The 11,076-nt window shown below is 45.8% G+C and overlaps 1 protein-coding gene across 12 annotated transcripts in view; it reads left to right on the top strand.

Annotated features, from left to right (window-relative positions):
* Nucleotides 1-11,068, top strand: part of phactr4b (phosphatase and actin regulator 4b) — a 22,417-nt gene extending 11,349 nt beyond the window's left edge. For 9 of the 12 annotated variants that reach the window (XM_031853195.1, XM_031853192.1, XM_031853194.1 and 6 more), the window contains 13 exons: nucleotides 764-934; nucleotides 1,226-1,306; nucleotides 2,238-2,765; nucleotides 4,140-4,487; nucleotides 5,868-5,999; nucleotides 7,045-7,561; nucleotides 7,655-7,953; nucleotides 8,082-8,277; nucleotides 8,474-8,529; nucleotides 8,921-8,982; nucleotides 9,065-9,202; nucleotides 9,340-9,416; nucleotides 10,306-11,068. In XM_031853195.1, the coding sequence (XP_031709055.1) occupies nucleotides 764-934; nucleotides 1,226-1,306; nucleotides 2,238-2,765; nucleotides 4,140-4,487; nucleotides 5,868-5,999; nucleotides 7,045-7,561; nucleotides 7,655-7,953; nucleotides 8,082-8,277; nucleotides 8,474-8,529; nucleotides 8,921-8,982; nucleotides 9,065-9,202; nucleotides 9,340-9,416; nucleotides 10,306-10,321 (2,621 nt within the window). In that variant the 3' untranslated portion in view covers nucleotides 10,322-11,068. Of the gene's footprint in view, nucleotides 1-763; nucleotides 935-1,225; nucleotides 1,307-2,237; nucleotides 2,766-4,139; nucleotides 4,488-5,867; nucleotides 6,000-7,044; nucleotides 7,562-7,654; nucleotides 7,954-8,081; nucleotides 8,278-8,473; nucleotides 8,530-8,920; nucleotides 8,983-9,064; nucleotides 9,203-9,339; nucleotides 9,417-10,305 lie in introns of those variants that run through there. The other 3 variants (XM_031853197.1, XM_031853196.1, XM_031853198.1) reach the window with 2 other exon arrangements.
* The last annotated feature ends 8 nt before the right edge of the window (nucleotides 11,069-11,076 follow it).

The raw sequence follows: 11,076 nt of genomic DNA, 5'->3' as shown, positions 1-11,076 counted from the left end.
GTGTGTGTGTGTGTGTGTGTGTGTGTGTGTGTGTGTGTGTGTGTGTGCATGAGACTGGATGTTTTAAATCAGAGCCCGTTCTCTCTCCACTGGTAAATATTATGTCTGCTGAGTACAGCAGCTGCAGCCTTGGAAGAGCTAATGTTTGAAACTCTCTCTGAGCTGAGCACCCTATCAGTTGGCCTGTCAATCACGTAGCCCAGTATATTTAACCGTGACTGCAGAATGCCATTTAATGGAGCACTTTTTAAGCATTAATGGCATCTCATAACGATCCGTGTTCTTTGAAAACGCTTCGCTTTTTGATTGTTGCCTGCATGCATTCATGACCACGACCACATTCTGCTAACTGTATCGCTGCATCCATGTGTATACTTCTCTATAGAGGCAGCGAGGGCTGAAAGGCTGATAAGGCACTACTCTCCATCCAGCCAAGGAATGTGAGCACTTGACAGCGAGAAAGCCTGGCTGAACGCCAGCGTCAGATCTCTCCTGTTAACTGTGGATATGTGGAGGAGTCCATGAGCTCTCAGCATCACCCTGCCAAAGCACACTCAGTCCCCAAGAAGTGGCAGCTAAAGATAATAACCGCCATGATGAGCACGGCCCTCTTTACAAAGACAGCAGATGAGCTCAGTTAGAATCGAGACTTCACAATATTGCGACTGCTGATGGATGCATCTATTTCCCGTGCTTATTTTGAAGCTGCGCAAATCAGGTTAAAACTGTTGGATTTATATTGAATTGCTTCTTTTATCTTTAGATGATGAAGCTGAGCAGCACCACAGCACTATGGTGGGAGAGGGGTTCAGCACGGGGGACAGCACCCCTCCCCCAAAGCGCAAGGGCAAGTTCTCCACCCTCGGCAAGATCTTCAAGCCGTGGAAGTGGCGGAAGAAGAAAAGCAGCGACAGGTTCAAGGAAACTTCAGAAGGTTTGTGGTGTGAACTCATTGTGTTTTGTAGTGAGTGCATCCCCCTCCTTCCTCACTGGTCATATCGGTTGCATTCGGTTTTTCTTGGGTTCCTGTCTGAATGGTACAGGCCCCTATGGCTCTCCTCATGTTTTCAGTGCACCTACAATAAGCTGCTCACAGAATATCCTGTTGAGGAAGGATCTCTAAACTTGCATCTTTGAATTCACATTCTAAATGTGTTCACTGAAGCACCGTTTCCTCGGAAAAAAAAGACAACTGTGTAATGTGAATTCTGCTTATTGACGGCAGAACTGGAAAGAAAGATGTCGACGCGGCGGACGCGGCAGGAGCTTATAGAACAGGGGGTGCTGAAGGAGGTCCCGGACAACGGTAAGAGTGCTTGTGTGAAACATCTGACGGTGTCTGTTACTGACAGCAGCAGCCCTGAGGCTAACACCCACACAGGACAGTACTGTTAAGTCATCAGTACGTGATGGCAGGAACACTGTCCACCCTAACCAGCAGGTGTCTGAAACATATTTCCAAAATAGGCAAATTGACCTTTCACCTTGCTGTTTTTAAAAGTAATGTAATATCTGTTGAAAATGGCATGCCACACTCCAGAGCTGAGGAAAAGTGGAACAAATTGTGCCCTGCAGCAAAATAGCTTTGAGAGGGGTGTGTGCAAGCGTAATGCTGGCCCCACTGCTGCTGCAGAAGCCCATTTATTAAACCTACAGCTGCTCCTTCATCACACCAACAAACATAGACTCTGTCTACAGGGCTTGGGTTAAGGCTACCTTCCGTGTTTCACTGTGGAAGTGGCTGCAACTCAATATTATTTTCATTATTGATTCATCTTGATTTCCTTATTTAAAATGTCGGAAAATAGCGCCCATCACATTACCTCAGGGCCCAAGGTGTCGACTTTAAATGACTAGATATGTAAGAGCAACAGATCAAAAACGATACTGTAGGTCTTTAGTTTCAGTAAACCAGAGAAGAGCAACCGATCCTCACATCAAAGAAGCAAGAACAAGCAGGTTTTTGCCTGGAAAATGATCCAAAGGATAAAACAAAACGATTGTGGATTCATTCTGTTGATCAATTAATGGATCTATTTACTAATTGTTTCATCACCTCTGTTGTTTTACATTTAGCCTTAAGAAGGAGGGAACACTAAAATATCAAAATATTCTACAATATCAAACAAAAGACGTTGGCAGTATGAAACATTTAGAATCATTTAGGTTAAACACATATTTAGTGTTTCTGGTCTTGTAGTTTTCTAGAGAAAATATTCTTTTATATTCTTTTATAGTTTCAGATGCAGATACACACAACAAGCAGCTCTACGTGAAGAACGGCCACACTCTGCCTGTGAGCACTGGGGTCGGAGGTGGTGGAGGAGGTGGAGGAGTCGTCAGTGGCGGCAGGAGTCCGTGCAATCAGGGCAAACTCCCTTCAGAGTCGGACTTTAGGATGAACCCGGCCTGGCTCGCCCAGCCGGACGACCGCAGGGGTTGGTCTCCCTCTGACGGAGACTGCCGAGGAGTTCTGGGCTCCAGGGGCACGGGACTGTACGAGGACGTGCGGAGAAGCGCAGGGGTGGGGCCACGCGCACACGTAGAGGGCGAGTGGAAGCCTAATATGGTCTGGCAGGGCCAGAGCCACGGCCAGGCGGAAGAGTGCCGACGTGGGGGGCGACTTCACCCCGAGGACGGGCAGAAGAGGCCCGGGCTGCAGAAGGCCCCGTCGGAGGATGGCAGGAGGAGTCGACCTGCAGAAGCGGACTGGAAGCCCACACTCCCTCGGCATGCATCCGCTGAGGAGGGAAGGGCCCGCAGAGGTCAGTCATTTTGTTTTAGATCTTCCACCAATTTAAAAAAAAAAAAGCTGTAATCATAAGATCCCTGTAGGGGTCATCACTGTGGTCAAATCAAAGACACAGGTGTATATTTTACAATCTGACCTCCTTCATACATGTTTAAAGATAGTATGTGATTCGTCCCTCTATGTATGCTTTCACTGACTCCTGCTGTCACTCTCCTGCTTATGTGCCCAGATATAGACGGGCTCCTGTCGGCTCCCGGAGGCCCTGCTCCAGCTACGCTTCTTATTCAGGAGCATGAGGGAATAGCTCGTCCTCTCTTCTCCTAATTAATCACTATGCCCGTTATTGCCCTTTAACGCGAACACTGTCAGTTGAGTGATAATTGGTGAAGACCCACAGCTAATTGATTTTACTGAAACATTACACTTTGAGAAATAATCGTGTTTTCTGCTGTTTTTAGATCTCAGTTGTCCAGTTATCACTCGTGTGACACGTGAACCACTTTCATTTTTTGAACACTTTGGCAGCTATGTACAAAAGCATGTCGGTAAGACGAGAGGGGACCTAAGTGACCCACATGTGGGGCATGGGTTGCAACGACAGAATTGAAAAGAAAATAGATAACATAATGCATCATATTGAAACCGCCAATGCAGAACTACTATAGGAAACGAGAACTCTTTCTATTGAGCGGATATTTTCTCCAACTTTCCTTCATGTTTCTCTGTCTCGCCTTGTTTTTTTCCTTTCTCTCTCTGATGCTGCTTTTTTTTTCTCCCACTCCTTTTCTATCTTTATCACATCTCCTGCTTTCTGTCCTCTTTCTCTCTCTCTGCTCACTTCCTTCTTTCCTCTGGATGATTTCCTCTTTGGTTGTGTGACATCACAGTGATAAAGGCTCACTTGTAAATAAATAACCCTAGACTTCAGAGCTGCAGATTTGAGGAATGGCGTGGGAGCAGCAGCAGCATCAGCAGCGTTGGGGCTGCTGTGGGGTGGGCAGTGGGAGGTGGGTCTTTGGTGGTAATTGCAGCCGCCTACTCTGTTTATCTTCACAGCTGATCCCTAGATAATACAATTCTCAAACAAGTGCTTTTGCAGAGAGCGATTTTGAGTGGTGTAGCAGCAGAAGATGGCTCACTGCTCAGTCCCTGCACTGAAGCATGTATAGCCATGTAGAGGGATTCATAATGAGATGTCACTAATTCAATAATGGTAAAGATGAAAATACACTTTTTAAATGCCCGCCATGTAAAGTAGTTTGTGTACACAGATTTAAAAATGCTTCTGGCATTTTTGTTTAAATTTCTCAATCTCAATGGCATAGAGTAGTTATTTGGTGGAATAATCTTTTATCTAACGTATCCCCATGATATTGTGTTTTCATAGAGTCAGACAGCCATTTTGTCCCTGACCCAGAAGCCTTGCGGGACACCCTGCGTGAACCTCTGCCTCCTAAACAGACCATCATGCCTCCAAAGTGGCTGATGACATCCACCTCAGAACCTGGCGGCAAGGGTCCACCTCGCACCCCATCCAACCACCACACAAACCAGTACTGCTCTCCCTCCGGCCCTGCGGCTGTGGCGCCCAAACCCGTTCGGTCCGTCTCCACCGCGGGTGTGTCCACTCAGCAGTCATCATCATGTGTAGCCCCGACCTCCACCTCTCATGGCACCAAGCAGCCCCCTGTGCCCCCACCCAAGCCTGTGAACAGGGGCAATTCCTCCATGCTGGGTAGGTTCTGCTTAAAAGTGTGTGTGTTTTTTGTTGTTAGAAGGTGATGGCAACTTGATCACGTGCATTACAGTCTCAAGTGTGCATTATGAACACTTAAATGTCTGCTCACTTAGCATATAAGTTTCCCACTGGTGAATACAATATGCTTGTTTATGAGTCAGTGCACATTTGTTGGCAAAGAGAAGTCCTCAACACAGCTAGCTATACACACACACACACACACACACACACACACACACACATACATCCTGGTAATGATGTTATCTAAACAGCTTGAGTAGCTTTTCCCCAGCTAATTCCTTATTATGCCTGGACTATTTTTGCTGCTAACTTTTCCCCAGAATTGTACACTCTGAAGATAACAGGGACTCCTGTGGCTTCGGGGTGCTGCTCGCACAGAGGCAGCGTGATGGTGGTTGTTTTTGTTTACTGTGGGGTTTGTCTCCTCCGGGATCTTCCCTTAATTGACACTCGGGCAGAGCTGTTTTCTTGGATTGATGGGTTTTGGTACCTTTTTAAATGTGCAGGTTTCTTTGTCATGATGTGCTGTGAGAATTGTCTTTCCTTTTCTCACATGTATCGGTCATGTAATCAGAAGTGACCAGTCAAATGGGGAAAAATATTACTAGATGTCCTATTAGTCGTCACTTGAGACTTTGAAACTAACAGCATTTTCATCTTCGCAAGCTTTGGGCTACCAAGCACAGACCAACCACAAATGTAATTTAGAGAACAAATTCTGTTGATGCAGTTGTTGACAGTTTACAGAAGCTGTCCATGAAGGCAAACTTACTAAACAGAAACATTTTAAAGGAGCTGTTTGACATACAGTATATATCAAGCTGCAGCCTGGAGACAGTCACTTTAGTTTAGCTAAGCTACAACCGCAACTTGCTGTTTTTACACTTTGTATGCGTTAAAGGTGCAGTGTGTAGGATCTGGCGGCGAGGTTGCAAATTGCAACCAACTGAGACTTCTTGTGTAAATGAGAACTACGGTGCCCGGCGTGAACACGCGAATGGAATAGATCCCTCTAAATGTTTCACACTTTGGACAGAGCCAGGCTAACTGTCTCCCCCTGCTTTAAATCTTTAGGTTAAGCTTATCTGGCTCTCTCCTGGTTGCAGTTTCATATTGAACAGACTGGCATCAATCCTCTCTTATGACTCCTGGCAAGAAAACAAATGGGAGTGTTTCCCACAATGTGGTTGATCTTTTTTTTTTTTTTTTTTTCAATAAATGACCGAATGATGAGCATTTAGGGCAACAACACCCCTCCTTCATAGCGCAGTCTATCTATATATCAACATACAGTACCACCATGCACCTACACTCATTAAACACTCCAGCTGAAGGCCTCCGTCTCCTCCCTGTTAGTCTCAGCCCTGCAGGGCGGCGAGAACGCTCCGCTTCCGCTCTACTGGTCCTGCTGGAAGCGAGAGTGTGACTACGATGTCTACCTGTCTCTTCCCGTCTACCTGTGCCGGCGGGCCGGAGGCCTGCGCTCAGGTAAAAGGATGCCCTCTGGTATCTCTGTGGCCAGGGTGCTCGTGTCTGTGCCCCCCTTCAGAGTCTGCGTTCTTCATGGTGTCGCGTCCTTTCTCGCTGCCAACATATTTCCCTCCCCAACGCCTTTTAACATGTTGATGACTGGCCTTGATTGCTTTTCTTTGGATGGGGTATATGTAAGAGCCGCATGCACATAATGAGCTGATAATGAGTGTGCTGGGCGCTTTGTGTACATGAGAAGAAACGTCTGTGTCGGTGAGCAGTTGAATGTTTCCATGTCATACTCTCTTAATTGGCATATAAATGAAGGGGAGCCTTTTGCAGGTTCCAGCTGTGGCCTGCAATGCATCAAGTGAATTTTATAGTGCTAATCCACTTAGCTTCTGCTCAACTGGGATAGATGGATGGATGGATGAATGGAGGGGCCAAAGGGTTGTAACATAAGGGCTTGACTTGGAGAGGGAGATGTAAACCAGTTCAGTGGAGTCTACTTCGCCACTGATCTCTTATTATGTCTCAGTAGCACGGCTATGGCTTTTAACATTGTTGTGGCTTTAAGGCTGTTTTACAGCGTTCAAAGAATTCTATAGCAAATAAACAAATGTGCATGCAAATAACTGGAGTTTTTTTGTCATCTCAGCTTTTCGCACAAGATGCTAATAAACGAGGTTTAACGGCAGGTTGAGACTCTGGCTGTGTAGAGCATGTCCGCTGTATGTATCTTCTTTGTCTCTGTGACCTGGGGCACATGCTGCACACTGGTTTGTTAGGGCAGTGCGTGCATTCATGTTGACTCAGTCATGTGATCCGACACACTGTATGCACGCAATAGTGCTCAGTCAGACATGTAATCCCAGTATTTGTAGTTGTTCATGTGTATTCTGTCATGTTGGGTACATCATACATGTAGCGCTGATGCATGTGCACTCGTGTACCAGCGGCAAACTGGATAGAAAAATAAAGCACTTGCTAGCAACTCACTCAGAGACCTAAGCCATCTATTTGGCTTTATGATTGGGTGTATTAACTGTTTTTCCATTTGCAGGTGACTTCACCCAAGCCACCGGAGGTGCCAGTCTTGTTCCAGCCAAGCCTTCTCCACCGATGCCTCCTAAGAGGACCACCCCCGTCACCAAACGCAGCACGGAGGACTCGAGCCACCCCATCAACCCCTTGACGCTTTCTCTGGACGACCACAGCAACCTCCATGTGGGCTTTCAGCTGCCTCCCCCTCCTTCCTCCCCTCCCCTGCCGACACACAAACCACCTTCTCCTCCCCGCCAACACATACACGCCCACCACCTCCACCATCAGCACTCCTACCCCCACCCACTGCCCCAACCCATACCAATGCTGTTTGACCCACCGAGTCCGACCAACGAGTCTCCTCAGCGCCCAGCTCCTGTCCCGCTCCACATCATGATCCAGCGAGCCCTGTCTAGTCCCGGCCCGGCTCAGCCTCATCCAGACGGGTCACAGCGTGCACACGCACTGCTTTTCGAAACTCCTCCGGACTACCAAGGCGGTCGCCCACTTCCTGTCAGCATCCAACCATTAAAACTGTGAGTCACTCAATACTTTTTAAAGTACAAAAGCTAACGGATGCGTTATTTGTATCCTTAATGCTTGTGTGTTTATTTTTCTCTTTCCATTAGATCTGAAGATGATTACTCGGAGGAGGAAGAGGAAGAGGAGGAAGAGGACGAGGAAGAGGAGTACGATGGGGAGATCCCTCAGCCAGAGCTGGAGCCACGGAGTCGCAGATGCTTGGTTGGAGACGCCGGTGTTTGTGTCATCCCGGGGGGGAACAGCAGTGAGGAGGAGGAGGAGGAGGAAGAAGAAGAGGAAGAGGACGAAGGAGGAGAGCATCACATGCGTGGGGAGGATAGCGACTCAGACGGTCCTGTGCTTTATAAAGATGAAGACTCCGATGAGGAGGATGAGCCGCCACTTAGTAAGCATAACCATATTTTATGGAAATATGTAAAAAAAAAATGTTTCAAGACTTTTGTAAAGCACTTCCTTTGTTTTTGTTGTGTGCTCCCTCCCACCTGACCACATCTCTGCTTGGCTTCTATCCAGGTGCCCTGGCCAGCAGGGTGAAGAGGAAGGACACCTTAGCCCTGAAGCTGAGCAGCCGTCCCTGTGCCCCAGACAGGGACAGGTTTATCCATGAGAGGAGCAGAGACAACCAGCCTCCAGGACAGACCGGCCTCACCTGGCAGAGCAGGGAGCAGTGGGAGGCCATCCGCACACAGATCGGCACTGCACTCACAAGGTAGAGACAGACATCATCGCACTTCTGTGCATATTTAGATTCTTTTGCATCCTTTAAACTGACAATAGTGAGTGTGTATTTACTAAAGAAATCCGAAGATCATTTCTTAGATCTTTGTCCTACTTACTGCCTGAATGACAAAGTGATACTGTGTAAAAATAGTCCGACTCTTTTTTTTTTTTTCTTCCCAATTCAGGCGACTTAGCCAGAGACCCACTGCTGAGGAGCTCGAGCAAAGAAACATCCTTCAGCGTTAGTATCCAGTCTTTCTTTCCTTTTCACCGTTATTATCAATTACTGGACCTTATAATGCCCTCACTCAGAAAGTTCAGTTTTGAGTCTGCTGCTCTTTGGTCAAATTGTTTGTATGGGCTTCAACAAACATCCCAGTTTTGTCCCTGAATTAGAAAAAGACACATTTTAACCCGGCCAGTTCACAGTGTACAAAAGAACAGTATTTTATACATGCTGTGATAGCAATAATTTACACTTGAAAAGACATTTGAAACATGGATTACAGTTGAATATCTAATTTTGGAAACTGCTTTTACTCTTCCTTTGGTGCACATCAAGCCTGACTTTCATGCAGAATCTAAATAAAGCTCTGCTAGTGTTTTTTCCCCCTTCCCTCTCTTTCATTCAGCCAGAAATCAGGTGGACAGACAAGCTGAGGTTAGAGAGATCAAGCGGCGGCTGACCAGGAAGGTGAGGCAACACATCCACAGCAGACATCAAAGTGTCGAACCGTGTATTTGCTGGATATTAAACTCACATCTGTTTATTGTAGCTGAGTCAAAGACCCACAGTTGCAGAACTACAGGCAAGAACAATCCTGCGGTTCCACGAGTACGTGGAAGTCACCGATGCGCATAACTACGATCGGAGAGCAGAAAAGCCGTGGACCAAGCTGACTCCTGCTGACAAGGTGCTCATTCAGTTTGCCATGTCCAGCACGCACTTGACAAACTTGTGTTTCACATATTATTAGCATCTAGGGTGATGTTTAGCAGGTTTCCTTTTGAGTTCACCGGGACTCTCTCTCTTTCCTGTTGCTTCATCTAGGCGGCCATCCGGAAGGAGCTCAACGATTATAAGAGCACTGAAATGGAGGTCCACGAAGAGAGCAGAATCTACACCAGGTATACCTTTTATCAGATGGATCTTGACGTCATAATCCTTCAGATTTCAGTCCTGGTTGAATTGGCGAGGCCTGTTTTTAATATTAAAGCAAATACTCTGTGTGCAGAAGTGCAACTGGTGTCTGTTTACACACAAGCAAAGAAAGTCATGTTGTTTTAATAAAGAATTAATTTGATAATTGGCCTTTACTCATCATGCCATGAGCAACCTATGAGATTCCACGGTGCACACGGGGCAGATAGCTTTCCACACAAAACCAGGGCAAGGTATAAGAAGGTTGTTACCTTGCCAAGAAGTTGAAGGTCTTCAGTCTGTTTCCTCCAACACTTCATCTAACAGCTCACTGTGACTGTTTCTTCTTGTTCCATTAATAGCTGAAATGTTTAAAACTCATCTAAAATATGCTGAAAATATCTTTTGTCTTTGTTTTGTTGACCGAGGATTGCTCACAGCGTTAACCCCGGTGAAAAATACATTGTGTTTCCGGTTACTGCTTCACAATAAAAGCTTTGTCATGTTTCATCTCAACAGTTTCAGCATAAATGTTGGGTTAGCATTAGCAGTAACTTCATACAATGAGACTGACGAGGTGACATTAAAAACAGTGAAGCTGGATGCCATGTGTGTGTTGTGGGAATCTCTTGAGCTTATGAGGGCAAATTGAATCCAGAATGGGAATGGCGGACCCCGCCACTAACAATGAAACCTGCTATATTAAAGAGACATGATGACAGAATGTAAATGCATTGAATGGCTATTGCTGAAAAGATAACGACGATGACTAGTATCAAATATGGGGTTTGATTTTTTTTAAATCTTAAGGATTGTAACTTTAAACAGAATATGAATGTCTGATCATGTCTCATGAGATCCCTATGTTTTCTTTAGGTTTCATCGGCCTTAGACCACCCTCTCCTTCACGGATAATGAAGCACTTAAGATCCCTGTGTGGCCAGAAGCTGCTTCCTATGCGGAGAGATCGCAGTTTTAAGTTTCCCGAATGTACTGTACAGATTATCAGAGAACGCCTGGAACTGACAATGCTTCTTGCTTGCCCTCCATCGCCGTCCCACTACATTGCTTTCACTAAACTGAGGTGGTGGTGGGTGAGGACCAGATGCAGTATTTCTCCCGGACAACAGGGGGAACCACGAGCCAATGAAGTGGAGAAGTGGCAGAGAACCCCACAGGGCCGACTCTCACTCTGCTGTTATGTGGTACCCCTCAGGGACTTGGATCTAGTGACAACCTTTAATGCGGCCTCATTCTGTGTTGCCTTTTTTTCTTCTTTACTGTATATGGAAAGGCTAATTCATCTTGTTAATGTAATAACATACAATAATAGTAATAATATGATGACTTCTAATGCTCCACACAGTAATAATAGATAACAGACAAACGGCCGCAGCTAGAGCGGGCTGGAGGATGAAGACTGGGATATTCTGTTATGGGACTGGACATCTCTGGGATATTGCGTGTTTTATATAAATTGTGTACAGATTGCTATTGTTATACCTTAGAATGAAACTTGGAAAGATCTAATTACAAAATATTCTGTAATGCACAAGATATTTTATATTGTAATTTTGATCACGAGTAGTGACAGCTTTTATTTGAACCTTTTTTTTTTTTTTTTTTTTTTTTTTTTTTTTTTTTTTT

This window comes from Anarrhichthys ocellatus, unplaced genomic scaffold, assembly GCF_004355925.1.
Source record: "Anarrhichthys ocellatus isolate YVR2014 unplaced genomic scaffold, GSC_Weel_1.0 scaffold13, whole genome shotgun sequence".
Lineage (NCBI taxonomy): Eukaryota > Metazoa > Chordata > Actinopteri > Perciformes > Anarhichadidae > Anarrhichthys > Anarrhichthys ocellatus.
This window is presented reverse-complemented; position numbering and strand designations above follow the sequence as displayed.